This window comes from Artemia sp. Qi Xiang Cuo, chromosome 5, assembly GCF_049724085.1.
Source record: "Artemia sp. Qi Xiang Cuo chromosome 5, ASM4972408v1, whole genome shotgun sequence".
NCBI lineage: Eukaryota > Metazoa > Arthropoda > Branchiopoda > Anostraca > Artemiidae > Artemia > Artemia sp. Qi Xiang Cuo.
This window is the reverse complement of record NC_142798.1, coordinates 44,783,534-44,804,916: the sequence shown is the minus strand read 5'-3', so window position 1 is coordinate 44,804,916 and position 21,383 is coordinate 44,783,534. Positions and strand designations below refer to the sequence as shown.

General features: G+C 33.2%; 1 protein-coding gene across 1 annotated transcript in view; it reads right to left on the bottom strand.

Moving 5' to 3' along the window:
* Positions 1–21,383, bottom strand: part of Orc4 (origin recognition complex subunit 4) — a 365,469-nt gene that overhangs the window by 49,773 nt on the left and 294,313 nt on the right. The window contains exon 9 of the mRNA XM_089088865.1: positions 10,348–10,499. Coding sequence (XP_088944991.1) covers positions 10,359–10,499 — 141 coding nt within the window. The 3' untranslated portion in view covers positions 10,348–10,358. The remainder of the gene's footprint in view (positions 1–10,347; positions 10,500–21,383) is intronic.

The following is a 21,383-nucleotide window of genomic DNA, read 5'->3' as shown; positions in this document are numbered from 1 at the left end:
CGCAAATTTTAGGAAAGAGAGAGATCTTTTCCTCGCTGTGTGCAGGTAAGTCCCAGAAAATATCTTATGGTTATCACAGTATTTGGCAAATATGGTCCGAAACCAACTGAAATGTTTTCTGAACAATGTTATTCTTTGTTGCTGTTGCAAGTTAAAAATTTTAGAAGAAAGAAATCTTTTCCTCGCTGTGTGCAGGTAAGTCCCAGACAATATCTTAAGGTTATCCTAGTATTTGGCAAATATTGTCCGAAACCAACTGAAAAGTTTTCTGACAAATGTTAATCTTTGTTGTTGTTGCAAGTTCGCACATTTTAGGAGAGAGAAATCTTTTCCTCGCTGTGTGCAGGTAAGTCCCAGACAATATCTTGTGATTAGTCTAGTATTTGGTAAATATTGTCCGAAACCAACTGAAAAGTTTTCTGACAAATGTTAATCTTTGTTGTTGTTGCAAGTTCGCACATTTTAGGAGAGATAAATCTTTTCCTCACTGTGTGCAGGTAAGTCCCAGGCAATATCTTATGGTTAGTCTAGTATTTGGTAAATATTGTCCGAAACCAACTGAAAAGTTTTCTGACAAATGTTAATCTTTGTTGTTGTTGAAAGTTCGCACATTTTAGGAGAGAGAAATCTTTTCCTCACTGTGTGCAGGTAAGTCCCAGGCAATATCTTATGGTTAGTCTAGTATTTGGTAAATATTGTCCGAAACCAACTGAAAAGTTTTCTGACAAATGTTAATCTTTGTTGTTGTTGCAAGTTCGCACATTTTAGGAGAGAGAAATCTTTTCCTCGCTGTGTGCAGGTAAGTCCCAAACAATATCTTATGATTAGTCTAGTATTTGGTAAATATTGTCCGAAACCAACTGAAAAGTTTTCTGACAAATGTTAATCTTTGTTGTTGTTGCAAGTTCACACATTTTAGGAGAGAGAAATCTTTTCCTCATTGTGTGCAGGTAAATTCCAGGCTATATCTTATGGTTATCCTAGTATTTAGCAACATTGTCAGAAACCAACTGAAGTGTTTTCTGACGAATGTTATTCTTTGTTGTTGTTGCAAGTTTACAAATTTTAGGAGGGTAAAATCTTTTCCTCACTGTGTGCAGGTAAGTTCCAGACAATATCTTAAGGTTATCCTAGTATTTGGCAAATATTGTCCGAAACCAACTGTAATATTTTCTGACAAATGTTAATCTTTGTTGTTGTTGCAAGTTCGCAAATTTTAGGAAAGAGAGAGATATTTTCCTCGCTGTGTGCAGGTAAGTCCCAGACAATATCTTATGGTTATCACAGTATTTGGCAAATATTGTCCGAAACCAACTGAAATGTTTTCTGAAAAATGTTAGTCTTTGTTGCTGTTGCAAGTTAAAAATTTTAGAAGAAAGAAATCTTTTCCTCGCTGTGTGCAGGTAAATCCCAGACAATATCTTAAGGTTATCCTAGTATTTGGCAAATATTGTCCGAAATCAACTGAAAAGTTTTCTGACAAATGTTAATCTTTGTTGTTGTTGCAAGTTCGCACATTTTAGGAGAGAGAAATCTTTTCCTCGCTGTGTGCAGGTAAGTCCCAGACAATATCTTGTGATTAGTCTAGTATTTGGTAAATATTGTCCGAAACCAACTGAAAAGTTTTCTGACAAATGTTAATCTTTGTTGTTGTTGCAAGTTCGCACATTTTAGGAGAGATAAATCTTTTCCTCACTGTGTGCAGGTAAGTCCCAGGCAATATCTTATGGTTAGTCTAGTATTTGGTAAATATTGTCCGAAACCAACTGAAAATTTTTCTGACAAATGTTAATCTTTGTTGTTGTTGCAAGTTCGCAAATTTTAGGAAAGAGAGAAATCTTTTCCTCGCTGTGTGCAGGTAAGTCCCCGACAATATCTTATGGTTAGTCTAGTATTTGGTAAATATTGTCCGAAACCAACTGAAAAGTTTTCTGACAAATGTTAATCTTTGTTGTTGTTGAAAGTTCGCACATTTTAGGAGAGAGAAATCTTTTCCTCACTGTGTGCAGGTAAGTCCCAGGCAATATCTTATGGTTAGTCTAGTATTTGGTTGATATTGTCCAAAACCAACTGAAAAGTTTTCTGACAAATGTTAATCTTTGTTGTTGTTGCAAGTTCGCACATTTTAGGAGAGAGAAATCTTTTCCTTGCTGTGTGCAGGTAAGTCCCAAACAATATCTTATGGTTAGTCTAGTATTTGGTAAATATTGTCCGAAACCAACTGAAAAGTTTTCTGACAAATGTTAATCTTTGTTGTTGTTGCAAGTTCGCACATTTTAGGAGAGAGAAATCTTTTCCTCACTGTGTGCAGGTAAATTCCAGGCTATATCTTATGGTTATCCTAGTATTTAGCAACATTGTCAGAAACCAACTGAAGTGTTTTCTGACGAATGTTATTCTTTGTTGTTGTTGCAAGTTTACAAATTTTAGGAGGGTAAAATCTTTTCCTCACTGTGTGCAGGTAAGTTCCAGACAATATCTTAAGGTTATCCTAGTATTTGGCAAATATTGTCCGAAACCAACTGTAATGTTTTCTGACAAATGTTAATCTTTGTTGTTGTTGCAAGTTCGCAAATTTTAGGAAAGAGAGAGATCTTTTCCTCGCTGTGTGCAGGTAAGTCCCAGACAATATCTTATGGTTATCACAGTATTTGGCAAATATTGTCCGAAACCAACTGAAATGTTTTCTGAAAAATGTTAGTCTTTGTTGTTGTTGCAAGTTAAAAATTTTTAAAGAAAGAAGTCTTTTCCTCGCTGTGTGCAGGTAAGTCCCAGAAAATATCTTATGGTTATCACAGTATTTGGCAAATATTGTCCGAAACCAACTGAAATGTTTTCTGAAAAATGTTATTCTTTGTTGTTGTTGCAAGTTAAAAATTTTAGAAGAAAGAAATCTTTTCCTCGCTGTGTGCAGGTAAGTCCCAGACAATATCTTATGGTTATCACAGTATTTGGCAGATATTGTCCGAAACCAACTGAAATGTTTTCTGAAAAATGTTAGTCTTTGTTGTTGTTGCAAGTTAAAAATTTTAGAAGAAAGAAATCTTTTCCTCGCTGTGTGCAGGTAAGTCCCAGACAATATCTTATGGTTAGTCTAGTATTTGGTAAATATTGTCCGAAACCAACTGAAAAGTTTTGTGACAAATGTTAATCTTTGTTGTTGTTGCAAGTTCGCACATTTTAGGAGAGAGAAATCTTTTCCTCACTGTGTGCACGTAAGTCCCAGGCAATATCTTATGGTTAGTCTAGTATTTGGTAAATATTGTCCGAAACCAACTGAAAAGTTTTCTGACAAATGTTAATCTTTGTTGTTGTTGCAAATTCGCACATTTTAGGAGAGAGAAATATTTTCCTCACTGTGTGCAGGTAAGTCCCAGGCAATATCTTATGGTTAGTCTAGTATTTGGTAAATATTGTCCGAAACCAACTGAAAAGTTTTCTGACAAATGTTAATCTTTGTTGTTGTTGCAAGTTTACAAATTTTAGGAGAGAAATATTTTCCTCGCTGTGAGCAGGTAAATTCCAGGCTATATCTTATGGTTATCCTAGTATTTAGCAACATTGTCAGAAACCAACTGAAGTGTTTTCTGACGAATGTTATTCTTTGTTGTTGTTGCAAGTTTACAAATTTTAGGAGGGTAAAATCTTTTCCTCACTGTGTGCAGGTAAGTTCCAGACAATATCTTAAGGTTATCCTAGTATTTGGCAAATATTGTCCGAAACCAACTGTAATGTTTTCTGACAAATGTTAATCTTTGTTGTTGTTGCAAGTTCGCAAATTTTAGGAAAGAGAGAGATCTTTTCCTCGCTGTGTGCAGGTAAGTCCCAGAAAATATCTTATGGTTATCACAGTATTTGGCAAATATTGTCCGAAACCAACTGAAATGTTTTCTGAAAAATGTTAGTCTTTGTTGTTGTTGCAAGTTAAAAATTTTATAAGAAAGAATTCTTTTCCTCGCTGTGTGCAGGTAAGTCCCAGACAATATCTTATGGTTATCACAGTATTTGGCAAATATTGTCCGAAACCAACTGAAATGTTTTCTGAAAAATGTTAGTCTTTGTTGTTGTTGCAAGTTAAAAATTTTAGAAGAAAGAAATCTTTTCCTCGCTGTGTGCAGGTAAGTCCCAGACAATATCTTATGGTTAGTCTAGTATTTGGTAAATATTGTCCGAAACCAACTGAAAAGTTTTCTGACAAATGTTAATCTTCGTTGTTGTTGCAAGTTCGCACATTTTAGGAGAGAGAAATCTTTTCCTCACTGTGTGCAGGTAAGTCCCAGGCAATATCTTATGGTTAGTCTAGTATTTGGTAAATATTGTCCAAAACCAACTGAAAAGTTTTCTGACAAATGTTAATCTTTGTTGTTGTTGCAAGTTCGCACATTTTAGGAGAGAGAAATCTTTTCCTTGCTGTGTGCAGGTAAGTCCCAGACAATATCTTATGATTAGTCTAGTATTTGGTAAATATTGTCCGAAACCAACTGAAAAGTTTTCTGACAAATGTTAATCTTTGTTGTTGTTGCAAGTTCGCACATTTTAGGAGAGAGAAATCTTTTCCTCACTGTGTGCAGGTAAATTCCAGGCTATATCTTATGGTTATCCTAGTATTTAGCAACATTGTCAGAAACCAACTGAAGTGTTTTCCGACGAATGTTATTCTTTGTTGTTGTTGCAAGTTTACAAATTTTAGGAGGGTAAAATCTTTTCCTCACTGTGTGCAGGTAAGTTCCAGACAATATCTTAAGGTTATCCTAGTATTTGGCAAATATTGTCCGAAACCAACTGTAATGTTTTCTGACAAATGTTAATCTTTGTTGTTGTTGCAAGTTCGAAAATTTTAGGAAAGAGAGAGATCTTTTCCTCGCTGTGTGCAGGTAAGTCCCAGACAATATCTTATGGTTATCACAGTATTTGGCAAATATTGTCCGAAACCAACTGAAATGTTTTCTGAAAAATGTTAGTCTTTGTTGTTGTTGCAAGTTAAAAATTTTTAAAGAAAGAAGTCTTTTCCTCGCTGTGTGCAGGTAAGTCCCAGAAAATATCTTATAGTTATCACAGTATTTGGCAAATATTGTCCGAAACCAACTGAAATGTTTTCTGAAAAATGTTAGTCTTTGTTGTTGTTGCAAGTTAAAAATTTTACAAGAAAGAAATATTTTCCTCGCTGTGTGCAGGTAAGTCCCAGACAATATCTTATGGTTATCACAGTATTTGGCAAATATTGTCCGAAACCAACTGAAATGTTTTCTGAAAAATGTTAGTCTTTGTTGCTGTTGCAAGTTAAAAATTTTAGAAGAAAGAAATCTTTTCCTCGCTGTGTGCAGGTAAGTCCCAGACAATATCTTATGGTTAGTCTAGTATTTGGTAAATATTGTCCGAAACCAACTGAAAAGTTTTCTGACAAATGTTAATCTTTGTTGTTGTTGCAAGTTCGCACATTTTAGAAGAGAGAAATCTTTTCCTCACTGTGTGCAGGTAAGTCCCAGGCAATATCTTATGGTTAGTCTAGTATTTGGTAAATATTGTCCGAAACCAACTGAAAAGTTTTCTGACAAATGTTAATCTTTGTTGTTGTTGCAAGTTCGCACATTTTAGGAGAGAGAAATCTTTTCCTCGCTGTGTGCAGGTAAGTCCCAGACAATATCTTATGGTTAGTCTAGTATTTGGTAAATATTGTCCGAAACCAACTGAAAAGTTTTCTGACAAATGTTAATCTTTGTTGTTGTTGTAAGTTCGCATATTTTAGGAGAGAGAAATATTTTCCTCACTGTGTGCAGGTAAGTCCCAGGCAATATCTTATGGTTAGTCTAGTATTTGGTAAATATTGTCCGAAACCAACTGAAAAGTTTTCTGACAAATCTTAATCTTTGTTGTTGTTGCAAGTTTACAAATTTTAGGAGAGAAATATTTTCCTCGCTGTGAGCAGGTAAATTCCAGGCTATATCTTATGGTTATCCTAGTATTTAGCAACATTGTCAGAAACCAACTGAAGTGTTTTCTGACGAATGTTATTCTTTGTTGTTGTTGCAAGTTTACAAATTTTAGGAGGGTAAAATCTTTTCCTCACTGTTTGCAGGTAAGTTCCAGACAATATCTTAAGGTTATCCTAGTATTTGGCAAATATTGTCCGAAACCAACTGTAATGTTTTCTGACAAATGTTAATCTTTGTTGTTGTTGCAAGTTCGCAAACTTTAGGAAAGAGAGAGATCTTTTCCTCGCTGTGTGCAGGTAAGTCCCAGACAATATCTTATGGTTATCACAGTATTTGGCAAATATTGTCCGAAACCAACTGAAATGTTTTCTGAAAAATGTTAGTCTTTGTTGTTGTTGCAAGTTAAAAATTTTTAAAGAAAGAAGTCTTTTCCTCGCTGTGTGCAGGTAAGTCCCAGAAAATATCTTATGGTTATCAAAGTATTTGGCAAATATTGTCCGAAACCAACTGAAATGTTTTCTGAAAAATGTTAGTCTTTGTTGTTGTTGCAAGTTAAAAATTTTAGAAGAAAGAAATCTTTTCCTCGCTGTGTGCAGGTAAGTCCCAGACAATATCTTATGGTTATCACAGTATTTGGCAAATATTGTCCGAAACCAACTGAAATGTTTTCTGAAAAATGTTAGTCTTTGTTGTTGTTGCAAGTTAAAAATTTTAGAAGAAATAAATCTTTTCCTCGCTGTGTGCAGGTAAGTCCCAGACAATATCTTATGGTTAGTCTAGTATTTTGTAAATATTGTCCGAAACCAACTGAAAAGTTTTCTGACAAATGTTAATCTTTGTTGTTGTTGCAAGTTCGCACATTTTAGGAGAGAGAAATCTTTTCCTCACTGTGTGCAGGTAAGTCCCAGGCAATATCTTATGGTTAGTCTAGTATTTGGTAAATATTGTCCGAAACCAACTGAAAAGTTTTCTGACAAATGTTAATCTTTGTTGTTGTTGCAAGTTCGCACATTTTAGGAGAGAGAAATCTTTTCCTCGCTGGGTGCAGGTAAGTCCCAGACAATATCTTATGGTTAGTCTAGTATTTGGTAAATATTGTCCGAAACCAACTCAAAAGTTTTCTGACAAATGTTAATCTTTGTTGTTGTTGCAAGTTCGCACATTTTAGGAGAGAGAAATATTTTCCTCACTGTGTGCAGGTAAGTCCCAGGCAATATCTTATGGTTAGTCTAGTATTTGGTAAATATTGTCCGAAACCAACTGAAAAGTTTTCTGACAAATGTTAATCTTTGTTGTTGTTGCAAGTTTACAAATTTTAGGAGAGAAATATTTTCCTCGCTGTGAGTAGGTAAATTCCAGGCTATATCTTATGGTTATCCTAGTATTTAGCAACATTGTCAGAAACCAACTGAAGTGTTTTCTGACGAATGTTATTCTTTGTTGTTGTTGCAAGTTTACAAATTTTAGGAGGTTAAAATCTTTTCCTCACTGTGTGCAGGTAAGTTCCAGACAATATCTTAAGGTTATCCTAGTATTTGGCAAATATTGTCCGAAACCAACTGTAATGTTTTCTGACAAATGTTAATCTTTGTTGTTGTTGCAAGTTCGCAAATTTTAGGAAAGAGAGAGATATTTTCCTCGCTGTGTGCAGGTAAGTCCCAGACAATATCTTATGGTTATCACAGTATTTGGCAAATATTGTCCGAAACCAACTGAAATGTTTTCTGAAAAATGTTAGTCTTTGTTGCTGTTGCAAGTTAAAAATTTTAGAAGAAAGAAATCTTTTCCTCGCTGTGTGCAGGTAAGTCCCAGACAATATCTTAAGGTTATCCTAGTATTTGGCAAATATTGTCCGAAACCAACTGAAAAGTTTTCTGACAAATGTTAATCTTTGTTGTTGTTGCAAGTTCTCACATTTTAGTAGAGAGAAATCTTTTCCTCGCTGTGTGCAGGTAAGTCCCAGACAATATCTTGTGGTTAGTCTAGTATTTGGTAAATATTGTCCGAAACCAACTGAAAAGATTACTGACAAATGTTAATCTTTGTTGTTGTTGCAAGTTCGCACATTTTAGGAGAGAGAAATCTTTTCCTCACTGTGTGCAGGTAAGTCCCAGGCAATATCTTATGGTTAGTCTAGTATTTGGTAAATATTGTCCGAAACCAACTGAAAAGTTTTCTAACAAATGTTAATCTTTGTTGTTGTTGCAAGTTCGTAAATTTTAGGAAAGAGAGAAATCTTTTCCTCGCTGTGTGCAGGTAAGTCCCAGACAATATCTTGTGGTTAGTCTAGTATTTGGTAAATATTGTCCGAAACCAACTGAAAAGTTTTCTGACAAATGTTAATCTTTGTTGTTGTTGCAAGTTCGCACATTTTAGGAGAGAGAAATCTTTTCCTCACTGTGTGCAGGTAAGTCCCAGACAATATCTTATGGTTAGTCAAGTATTTGATAAATATTGTCCGAAACCAACTGAAAAGTTTTCTGACAAATGTTAATCTTTGTTGTTGTTGCAAGTTCGCACATTTTAGGAGAGAGAGATCTTTTCCTCGCTGTGTGCAGGTAAGTCCCAGACAATATCTTGTGATTAGTCTAGTATTTGGTAAATATTGTCCGAAACCAACTGAAAAGTTTTCTGACAAATGTTAATCTTTGTTGTTGTTGCAAGTTCGCACATTTTAGGAGAGAGAAATCTTTTCCTCACTGTGTGCAGGTAAGTCCCAGGCAATATCTTATGGCTATCCAAGTATTTGCCAAATATTGTCAGAAACTAAGTGAAATGTTTCCTGACAAAAGTTAGTCTTTGCTGTTGTTGCAAGTTTACAAATTTTAGCAGAGAGAAATCTTTTCCTCGCTGTGTGCAGGTAAGTCCCAGACAATATCTTATGGTTAGTCTACTATTTGGTAAATATTGTCCAAAACCAACTGAAACGTTTTCTGACAAATGTTAATCTTTGTTGTTGTTGCAAGTTCGCAAACTTTAGGAAAGAGAGAGATCTTTTCCTCGCTGTGTGCAGGTAAGTCCCAGACAATATCTTATGGTTAGTCTAGTATTTGGTAAATATTGTCCGAAACCAACTGAAAAGTTTTCTGACAAATGTTAATCTTTGTTGTTGTTGCAAGTTCGCACATTTTAGGAGAGAGAAATCTTTTCCTCACTGTGTGCAGGTAAGTCCCAGACAATATCTTATTATCCAAGTATTTGGCAAATATTGTTAGAAACTAAGTGAAATGTTTCCTGACAAATTTTGATCTTTGTTATTGTTGCAAGTTTACAAATTTTAGGAGAGTGAACTCTTTTCCTCACTGTGTGCAGGTAAGTTCCAGACAATATCTTATGGTTATTCTAGTATTTGGCAGATTGTCAGAAACCAACTAAATGTTTTCTGAGAAATGTTAATCTTTGTTGTTGTTTCAAGTTTACAAATTTTAGGAGAGTGAAATCTTTTCCTCACTGTTTGCAGGTAAGTCCCAGACAATATCTTATGGTTATTCTAGTATTTGGCAGATATTGTCTGAAACCAACTGAAATGTTTTCTGACAACTGTTAATCTTTGTTGTTGTTGCAAATTTACAAATTTTAGGAGAGTGAAATATTTTCCTCACTGTGTGCAAGTAAGTTCAAGACAATACCTTATGATTATCTTAGCATTTGGCAAATATTGTCAGGAACTAAGTGAAAAGTTAGGTTTGCATTGCTCATTCTCATCTAATCGCACTTTCGACACCCTTCACTCAGAAAACTCCGATTTTTTCATCTTAGTTTTTATTTTTATTTATTTATTTTTACGGAAATTCCATTCACTTCCTGAAAACGAAGTTTCGTTATCCGTTAAAATTAAAAGTGGAAGCACGATCTCTAACAGATTTAACATCACTCTCGTTATCGTCTGCCAAAAAGGGGCTACAGGTTTCAACCCAATTAATCCATTCTTTTAGAAATGGATAGTGAACAGACATATAAACCAACGAAGCAATTTACCATACAGAGGTCAAATAAAACGATTTTTTAGTTGTTCTTTACTAATTCAAAGTCAACTTCCAACTTAACTGGACCTCAATTTCCAACCACCATCACTACTAACCAATCAGGAATACTTGTAAAAGTGAAAACAAATTGTGATTGGTAGAAAATGATTATAACTAGACATTGATGTCTAGCTAGCCATTGGTCTGAATTGGACTTTACTGATTTGAAAATACTTTGAATATTAAAGCAAATAGTGGTGCAAAGGCTCGCTAGATGGCAGCCTATTTCGTTAAGTGATATGAATGAAAATCGACAGTCAAAGTTGATTGAATTTTTATTAGCACTATGTTTGTTAGCTGGCATTAGTATTGCTAAAATGTAGCCAGATTGCTTAGCAAAAGTGCCAACTCTGCTATAGAAAAAATCGTAAATGCTATAATCTACTTACCAGAAAGTCTTTCAGTGAATAATATCAAAAGTTTGGTTTGGCAATAGAGTCTGTATATATGAAAGGTGTTCTTGAGACAGCTGAGCTCGGTAAAGTAGATAATCAGGTAAGAAATTGCCAGCTGCCTCTACAGGTGTAATGATCTCCAAAGCCTGAAATCGAAACGCAGAACGGTAAATCTATCATGAGAAGAATAGCAAGAGGAAGGAACCCGTGATTTTAATTTTAGACTGTAATACACGTAGCAGAACAAAATTTGCACTTTCCTGAAAAAATATAAATGTTTTTACTTTTATAACTTTAATAAATCAAATAATATTAACATTTTGATTACTAAATATCAGTATATGTATATTAAACTGACAATGCACATTCATTTGTATTTTTTCAGTAATTTCAAATTTTGTTCTGGCCTTGGGAAGGCATAGGGGTTTTGCGCCCAACTTATGTTAATTTCTGCTCGTTTTGAGTTTGACTCGGTTAATTATTGTAATTTCTGTTCGTTTTCGGTTTCATTTATTTATCAATGCTGATTTGTGGTAGTTTTGATGGGCGTGGGGGAGGGGGCTAGTTGACCTTCAATCACTTTCGACTTTTAAAAAGGGTACTAGCGCTTTGAATTTCCAATCGAATGAGCCTGTTTTGAAGTTTCTACGACAACGCATTTAAAAACTTCATATGCCCCCAGGGCATAACTTAAAACCCTTGCCCTGAGGGTTGTGGGGGAGTGTCCTTATCAAAAACATATTTTCTATCTGGAAATCAACTACGCTGAACGAAACGCTATCTAAAAATTTTGTTTGGATGTGTTTGGAGGAATGATGGGCGGGGGGGGGGGGGCTAGTTGCCCTCCAACAATTTTCGACTATTAAAAAGGGTACTAGCCCCTTTGAATTTCTAATCGAATGAGCCTGTTTTGAGGTTTCTACGACAATGCCTTCTATAAAAACCTTATATGCCCCCAAGGTAAACTTAAAACCCTTGCCCTGAGGGTTGTGGGGGAGTGTCCTCCTCGAAAACATATTTTCTATTTGGAAATCAAGTACGCTGAACAAAATGGCTATCTCAAAAGTCTGATTGGATGTGTTCGGAGGATTGATGGGCGTGGGGGGGGCTAGTTACCCTCCAATCACTTTCGACTATTAGAAAAGGGTACTAGCCCTTTGAATATCCAATCAAATGAGCCTTTCTTGAAGATTCTACGACAACGCCTTCTATAAAAACCTTATATACCCCCAGGGCATAACTTAAAACTCTTGGCCCGAGGGTTGTAGGGAAGTGTCCTCCTCAAAAACATATTGTCTATCTGGAAATCAACTACGCGGGACAAAATGGCAATCTCAAAATTTTGATTGGATGTGTTTGGGGGAGTGATGGGCGCGGGGGGGGGGGGGCTAGTTGCCCTCCAATCACTTTTGACTATTAAAACGCGCAAAAGCCCTTTGAATTTCCAATCGAATGAGCCTTTTTTGAAGTTTTTACGACAACGCCTTCTATAAAAACCTTATATGCCCCCAAGGCATAACTTAAAACCCTTGCCCCGAGGGTTGTGGGGGAGTGTCCTCCTCAAAAACATATTTTCTATCTGGAAATCATCTACGCTTAACAAAATGGCTCTATCAAAATTTTGATGGGATGTGTTGGGGGGACGGATGGGCGTGGGGGGGGGGCTAGTTGCCCTTCTCTGACTTTCGAATATTAAAAAGGGAATTATCCCTTCGAATTTCCAATCGAATGAGCCTGTTTTAAAGTCTCTACGACAACGTTATCTATAAAAAACCTTATAGGCCCTCAGGGCATAACTTAAAACCCTTGCCCCGTGGGTTGTGGGGGAGTGTCCTCCTCAAAAAGATATTTTCTCTCTGGAAATCAACTACGCTGAACAAAATGGCTATCTCAAAATTTTGATTAGATGTATTTGGGGGAATGATGGGTGTGGGGGGGGGGGCTAGTTGCCCTCCAATCACTTACGACTATTAAAAGGGCACTAGCCACTCCAATTTCCAATAGAATGAGCCCTTTTCGAAGTTTCTACGACAACTCCTTCGATACGAAGTGCCCGGGTGGAGAAAAAACACATTGTGCCCACACCGTTCTTTATTTAGGCAGCGCTAGCGCGCTGCCTATGATAGTCCAAATATCATCTAACAAGGCTATTGAGGTTGATACAAACCACCAGAACTTCAGGACGAGGGTTGTAAGTTATGCCCCTGGGGCACTTAAGGTTCTTATGGAGGGGATGGTTGTATAAGCTTTAGAGGTGGCTCATTTGGATGAAATTGGAAGTTTTAGTTCCCTTTTAAGACACAATAGTGATGGAGGTCAAGTACCAACCCGCCAAACTACCCCTCTTTTCACCAAATGCATCTGTTTGAAATTGTGCGTTCGTAATTTTGTTTAAAATAGTCCAAAGAACATATAACAATGCTTCCAGGGTCGGCAAAACCTCCCAGAGCCCTGGGCAAGGGCTTTCAATTATGCCCCGGGGCATATAAAGTTTTAATGGAATGGGTGGTTGCATTAAATTCAGATGGGTCTCATTTGATATTAAATTGGAAGTTATAGTGCCCTTTTTAAGAGTCAAAGTGATTTGAGAGAAAAATAGCCCCCCCAGCCCATTTTTTCCCATAACAAAAAACCAGACAAAGTTTTGAGACATCAATTCTTTCAGCATTGTTCAAAGGTTCAGTAATTATGCGTAACAATAGTTGTTGTAGCATTAGTAGCAGTATGCAAATACCATCTTTTTTCAACATCCCCGTCAACACACGATGAAATTTTCAACTTCATACCATCAACCGGTCCTGAAGAATTGCAAATACGTCTTCTTGATAACATATAGGGACATAGTATATTTTGATTTATTTCAATACAGTTACAATATTGCCCAAAATTTTCGCCTTAACACCTTTAGGTTTATTAGTTGTAGTAGTAGCATCAGTAAATATAGTAGTAGCAGTAGGAGTACAGTTAATACTAGCAGTCTTAGCTTTTGTAGCAATAGCAGTAGTAGCAGTAAGTAGAAAGACCCCTATTGCTCCCACGAGTCACCCCTGCTGCCATCTACAATTTAGTTTAACGGTACCTATCTACATAGACAATGTTATTGATTTATGAAGGGGGACAGATTTCTGAGAAATCGATTTGCATAATCGAGGGGAATCCTGATTACACATAATTTATTCAAGAATTATCGATCTAGTCTAATGAGGTCAAGGTTGATTGATTTGTTGTTGTTGTTGTTTGGCCAAGTGTAATGACACGAGGTGTGATTTACATAATCGCTAGGGGAATGTATTGATCTAGGGGAGAGAATTTCCAAGAACTTGATTGTTGGTGTTCATCCAGGGGAATTGTCTCCGGAAGAAGTTTGCACATGAGCTTTCAAGGTCAATTGATTTGTTCGTGTTCGTCCAGGCCGATTGATATGTTGGTTTTCGTCCAGGAGAATTTTCTCCGGGCGAAGTTTATTAATGTCTGATGGATGATGTCAAGGTCGATTGATTTGTTGGTGTTTGTCCAGGAGAAATGTCTCTGGGCGAAGTTTGCACATGTGTATTAACGGCGGGGAGAATGTTTTGATCTTAGAGATGAAGAGATTAACGCGGGAAAGCATTTCTTAGGAATTACAAATGTAACAGCGCAGGGAATGCCAAAATAAAAGGAACACGCGTAAATTACGTTTAGGGATTATTTGGGCGAAACCGTTTTGAGACATTTTAGAAGATGATTTAAGCAGAACCGTTTGAGGTATTTTAGAAGATGATTTTAGAAGATGATCTAGAAGATAATTTGAGGATGAAACTCAGTGGTCGTTTTAATACACAAGTTCCATTTGAACAGTGTTGTGAGGTCCCCTACCCCAACAACCCCCCTACCCCAACCCCAAAGGCCCCCGACCCCCCTACCCCAACCCCAAAAGAAACCCCGGGCCCCCAAAGGCTCCCGGTCCCCCTAATGCCCCCGAGCCCCCAAAGACCCCCGGGACCCCAAAGCCCCCCTCCCCCCATTTTTTAAAATAATTTTTGAATTTTTTAACATGGTATTTTTTTAACTTTTTTAATTATCTTAAAATTACATGAAATCTGCTTGTTGCTGTACCAATCGCACTCTATGCTTGCTCATAGACACGACGCGGCTTTCCTACTGGTGCTATATGGCAGGTTATCGACGCTACCTAGTTTATTGCATGTATTAAAAAATTAATTTTTATGCTGTGGAAGGATAAACACATAATTCATATCTGTAAAAAAGTGAAGATGAATTATTCGACGAAAGGATGTGCACATGATAAAATCATCGTCGTGTTGAATGCTGACAAGGAGAAATACCTGAACTATGAAACGAGTGCAAGTGGTAACACTATTGGAAATGTATGCATGTGTTGTAATGACAGCGAGAAGTTAGATTTCTTTTGAGTACCCAAGAATTTCAATCGTGTAACGGTGGATATGCGAGAGTAACATTACCAGAGAAATTAGTACTCAAAGAGAATGCAAACTTAAAAATAATTGTCAATAATCGGGGACAACTCCTTGCTTCTGTTGACGGTAGCACATTACCTATTGATACATCCTATCATCTTCTTTCTGGTATTAGCCTTCTAAAGAGGACAAGAAGAAGACAAGCATACTCCTGCACTAATGTCATTAGTGCCAAAACTGCTATCTATGTAAAAATAATGTGACAATAGACAGTGAAATCGCAGGCAGAATAAAAAGGACATTAGCAGACAATATCATCAATGAATATAAAGATGAATTGACGGAAAGTGAAAAGCAAGTGTACTAATAATGTATAATAATGTATTTAACATGTTTTTATATTAATATTCTACATGTCATTATTTCATTAAAAATATATTATACATTACTTTGTTAAGTGATCTTTATTTTTAGGGTATGCTAGAACGTCAAACGTTCAGAATACCTATTAAAAAGGTCAGAGATGTAAGAACAAGAATTTTTAGAGATAAAGATACTACTAGCAGGCTCAATTTTTCATAGAAGATAGAAAATTTCAAGTTCTCTTCTGAATTTTACCATAGAACACATTTCAATTCTAATTTCACCAGAGAAAATAAAAGGCTTCCACTTCAGTTTTAAGTTGACCAAGACATAAAAAATTTAAAGTTCCCTTCTAAATTTTTCCGTAGAAGATAGGAAAAGTTATACTATGATTGTGATTATTTTCCATGAAGATAAAAAGTTTCAATTTAATTCCAAATTTTCTTAAATTTAATTCTGACCTTTCTCAAAGAGATGAAAAAATTTAAAGTTCTGTTCCAAATATTTTCCCGGAAGAAGAAAAGTTCAACTTCGATTCTGAATTTTCTCAATGAAAATGAAATAAGTTATTGATCAATTCTATTTTCCCAAAATAATATAAAAATTTCCACTTCAGTTCAGATTTTTCTCAAAGAGATGAAATAATTTAAAGTACTGTTCCAAATTTTTCATAGAAGATAGAAAAATTCAAGTTCTCTTCTGAATTTTACCAAAGAACACAATTCAATTCTAATTTCACCAGAGAAAATAAAAAGCTTCCACGTCAGTTTTGAGTTCACCTATACATGAAAAATTTAAAGTTCACTTCTAAATTTTTCCGTAGAAGATAGGAAAAGTTATACTATGATTCTGATTATTTTCCATTAAGATAAAAAGTTTCACTTTAATTCTAAATTTTCTTAAATTCAATTCCGACCTTTCTCAAAGAGATGAAAAAATTTTAAGTTCTGTTCCAAATATTTTCCCGGAAGAAGAAAAGTTCAACTTCGATTCTGAATTTTCTCAATGAAAATGAAATAAGTTATTGGATCAATTCTATTTTCCCAAAATAATATAAAAATTTTCCACTTCAGTTCAGATTTTTCTCAAAGAGATGAAAAAATTTAAAATACTCTTCAAAATTTTTCATAGAAGATAGAAAAGTTCAAGTTCTCTTCTAAATTTTACCAAAGAACATAATTCAATTCTAATTTCACCAGAGAAAATAAAAAGCTTCCACTTCAGCTTTAAGTTCACCAAGACATATAAAATTTAAAGTTTAGTTCTAAATTTTTCCTTAGAAGATAGGAAAATTTATACTATGATTGTGATTATTTTCTATGAAGATAAAAAAAGTTTCACTTTAATTCTAAATTTTCTTAAATTCAGTTACGACTTTTATCAAAGAGAAGAAAAAATTTTAAGTTCTGTTCCAAATATTTTCCCGGAAGAAGAAAAGGCCCAAGACATAAAAATTTTTAAGTTTACTTCTAAATTTTTCCGTAGAAGATAGGAAAAGTTATACTATGATTGTGATTATTTTCCTTGAAGATAAAAAGTTTCACTTTAATTCTAAATTTTCTTAAATTCAATTCCGACCTTTCTCAAAGAGATGAAAAAATTTAAAGTTCTGTTCCAAATATTTTCCTGGAAGAAGAAAAGTTCAACTTCGATTCTGAATTTTTCTCAATGAAAATGAAATAAGTTATTGATCAATTCTATTTTCCCAAAATAATATAAAAATTTTCCACCTCAATTCAGATTTTTCTCAAAGAGATGAAAAAATTTTAAATACTGTTCCAAATTTTTCATAGAAGATAGAATAGTTCAAGTTCTCTTCTGAATTTTACCAAAGAACATAATTCAATTCTAATTTCTCCATAGAAATTAAAAATCTTACACTTCATTTTTAAGTTCACCAAGACATAACAAATTTAATGTTCAGTTCTAAATTTTTCCATAGAAGATATGAAAAGTTATACTATGATTGTGATTATTTTCCATGAAGATAAAAAGTTTCACTTTAATTCTAAATTTTCTTAAATTTAGTTCCGACTTTTCAAATAGAGATGAAAAAATTTAAAGTTCTGTTCCAAATTTTTCATAGAAGATAGGAAAAGTTAAACTTTGATCGTGAATATTCAAGTTCTCTTCTGAATTTTACCAAAGAACACAATTCAATTCTAATTTCTCCAGAGAAAATAAAAAGCTTAAATTCAGTTCCGACTTTTCAAATAGAGATGAAAAAATTTAAAGTTCTGTTCCAAATTTTTCATAGAAGATAGGAAAAGTTTTACTTTGATCGTGAATATTCAAGTTATCTTCTGAATTTTACCAAAGAACACAATTCAATTCTAATTTCTCAACAGAAAATAAAAAGCTTCCACTTCAGTTTTAAGTTCACCAAGACATAACAAATTTAAAGTTCAGTTCTAAATTTTTCCATAGAAGATAGGAAAAGTTATACTATGATTGTGATTATTTTCTATGAAGATAAATAGTTTCACTTTAATTCTAAATTTTCTTAAATTCAGTTCCGACTTTTCTCAAAGAGATAAAAAATTTAAAGTTCTGTTCCAAACATTTTCCCGGAAGAAGAAAAGTTCAACTTCGATTCTGAATTTTCTCAATGAAAATGAAATAAGTTATTGATCAATTCTATTTTACCAAAATAATATAAAACTTTTCCACTTCAGTTCAGATTTTTCTCAAACAGATGAATAAATTTAAAATACTGTTCCAAATTTTTCATAGAAGATAGAAAAGTTCAAGTTCTCTTCTGAATTTTACCAAAGAACATAATTCAATTCTAATTTATCCAGAGAAAATAAAAAACTTCCACTTCAGTTTTAAGTTCACCAAGACATAACAAATTTAAAGTCCAGTTCTAAATTTTTCCGTAGAAGATAGGACAAGTTATACTATGATCGTGATTATTTTATATGAAGATAAAAAGTTTCACTTTAATTCTAAATTTTCTTAAATTCAGTTCCGACTTTTCTCAAAGAGATGAAAAAATTTAGAAGTTCTGTTCCAAATATTTTCCCGGAAGAAGAAAAGTTCAACTTCGATTCTGAATTTTCTCAATGAAAAAGAAATAAGCTATTGATCAATTCTATTTCCCCAAAATAATATAAAAAGTTTCCACTTCAGTTCAGATTTTTCTCAAAGAGATGAAAAAATTTTAAATACTGTTCCAAATTTTTCATAGAAGATAGAAAAGTTCAAGTTCTCTTCTGAATTTTACGAAAGAACACAATTCAATTCTAATTTTTCCAGAGAAAATAAAAAGCTTCCACTTCAGTTTTCAGTTCACCAAGACATAAAAAATTTAAAGTTCAGTTCTAAGTTTTTCCATAGAAGATAGGAAAAGTTATACTATGATTGGGATTATTTTCTATGAAGATAAAAAGTTTCACTTTATTTCCAAATTTTCTTAAATTCAGTTCCAACTTTTCTCAAAGAGATGAAAAAATTTAAAGTTCTGTTCCAAATATTTTCCCGGAAGAAGAAAAGCTCAACTTCGATTCTGAATTTTCTCAATGAAAATGAAATAAGTTATTGATCAATTCTATTTTCCCAAAATAATATAAAAATTTTCCACTTCAGTTCAGATTTTTCTCAAAGACGTGAAGAAATTTAAAATATTATTCCAAATTTTTCATAGAAGATAGAAAAGTTCAAGTTCTCTTCTGAATTTTACCAAAGAACATAATTCAATTCTAATTTCTCCAGAGAAAATAAACAGCTTCCACTTCATTTTTAAGTTCACCAAGACATAAAAAATTTAAAGTTAAGTTCTAAATTTTTCCGTAGAATATAGGAAAAGTTATACTATGAATGTGATTATTTTTCATGAAGATAAAAAGTTTCACTTTAATTCTAAATTTTCTTAAATTCAGTTCAGTCTTTTCACATAGAGATGAAAAAAATTTAAAGTTCTGTTCAAAATTTTTCATAGAAGATTGGAAAAGTTATACTTTGATCGTGAATATTAAAGTTCTCTTCTGAATTTTACCAAAGAACACAATTCAATTCTTATTTCTCCAGAGAAAATAAAAAGCTTCCACTTCAGTTTTAAGTTCACCAAGACATATAAAATTTAAAGTTCACTTCTAAATTTTTCCATAGAAGATAGGAAAAGTTATGCTATGATTGTGATTATTTTCTATGAAGATAAAAAGTTTCACTTTAATTCTAAATTTTCTTAAATTCACTTCCGACTTTTCTCAAAGAGATGAAAAAATTTAAAGTTCTGTTCCAAATATTTTCCCGGAAGAAGAAAAGTTCAACTTCAATTCTGAATTTTCTCAATGAAAATGAAATAAATTATTGATCAATTCTATTTTCCCAAAATAATATAAAAATTTTCCACTTCAGTTTAGATTTTTCTCAGAGATGAAAATATTTAAAATACTGTTCCAAATTTTTCATTGAAGATAGAAAAGTTCAAGTTCTCTTTTGAATTTTACCAAAGAAAATAATTCAATTCTAATTTCTCCAGAGAATATAAAAAGCTTCCACTTCAGTTTTAAGTTCACCTAGACATAAAAAATTTAAAGTTCAGTTCTAAATTTTTCAGTAGAAGATGGAACAAGTTAAACCATGAGTGTGATTATTTTCCATGAAAATAAAAAGTTTCAGTATAATTCTACATTTTCTTAAATGCAGTTCCGACTTTTAGCAAAGAGAGGAAAAAATTTAAAGTTATGCTTCAAATTCTTCAGAGAATATGGAAAAATTTATACTTCGATTTGGAATATACAAGTTCTATTATGAATTTTACCCAAGAACAAAATTCAATTCTATTTTCTCCAGAGAAAATAAAAAGCTTCCACTTCAGTTTTAAGATGACCAATACATACAAAATTTAAAGTTCAGTTCTAAATTTTTCCGTAGAAGATAGGAAAAGTTATACTATGATTGTGATTATCTTCTATGAAAAATTTGGAACAGAACTTTAAATTTTTTTCATCTCTATGTGAAAAGTCGGAACTGAATTTAAGAAAATTTAGAATTAAAGTGAAACTTTTTATCTTCATGGAAAATAATCACAATCATAGTATAACTTTTCCTATCTTCTACGGAAAAATTTAGAACTAAACTTTAAATTTTTTATGTATTGGTGAACTTAAAACTGAATTGGAAACTTTTTATTTTCTCTGGTGAAATTAGAATTGAATTGTGTTCTTTGGTAAGATTCAGAAGAGAACTTGAACTTTTCTATCTTCTATGAAAAATTTGGAATAGTATTTTAAATTTCTTCATCTCTTTGAGAAAAATCTGAACTGAAGTGGAAAATTTTTTAATTATTTTGGGAAAATAGAATTGATCAATAACTTATTTCATTTTCATTGAGAAAATTCAGAATCGAAGTTGAACTTTTCTTCTTCCGGGAAAATATTTGGAACAGAACTTTAAATTTTTTCATCTCTTTGAGAAAAGTCGGAACTGAATTTAAAAAAATTTAGAATTAAAGTAAAACTTTTTATCTTCATAGAAAATAATCCCAATCATAGTATAACTTTTCCTATCTTCTATGGAAAAATTTAGAACTGAACTTTAAATTTTTTATGTCTTGGTGAAATTAAAACTGAAGTGGAAGCTTTTTATTTTCTCTGGAGAAAATAGAATTGAATTGTGTTCTTTGGTGAAATTCAGAAGAGAACTTGAACTTTTCTATCTTCTATAAAAAATTTGGAACAGTATTTTAAGTTTTTTCATCTCTTTGAGAAAAATCTGAACTGAAGTGGAAACTTTTTATATTATTTTTGGGAAAAAGAATTGATCAATAACTTATTTAATTTTCATTGAGAAAATTCAGAATCGAAGTTGAACTTTTCTTCTTCTGGGAAAATATTTGGAACAGAACTAAGTTTTTTCATCTCTTTGAGAAAAGTCGGAATTGAATTTAATAAAATTTTGAATTAAAGTGAAACTTTTTATCTTCATATAAAATAATCACAATCATAGTATAACTTTTCCTATCTTCTACGGAAAAATTTAGAACTGAACTTTAAATTTTTATGTCTTGGTGAACTTAAAACTGAAGTGGAAGCTTTTTATTTTCTCTGGAGAAATTAGAATTGAATTATGTTCTTTGGTAAAATTCAGAAGAGAACTTGAACTTTTCTATCTTCTATGAAAAATTTGGAACAGTATTTTAAATTTTTTCATCTCTTTGAGAAAAGTCGGAACTGAATTTAAGAAAATTTAGAATTAAAGTGAAACTTTTTATCTTCATAGAAAATAATCACATTCATAGTATAA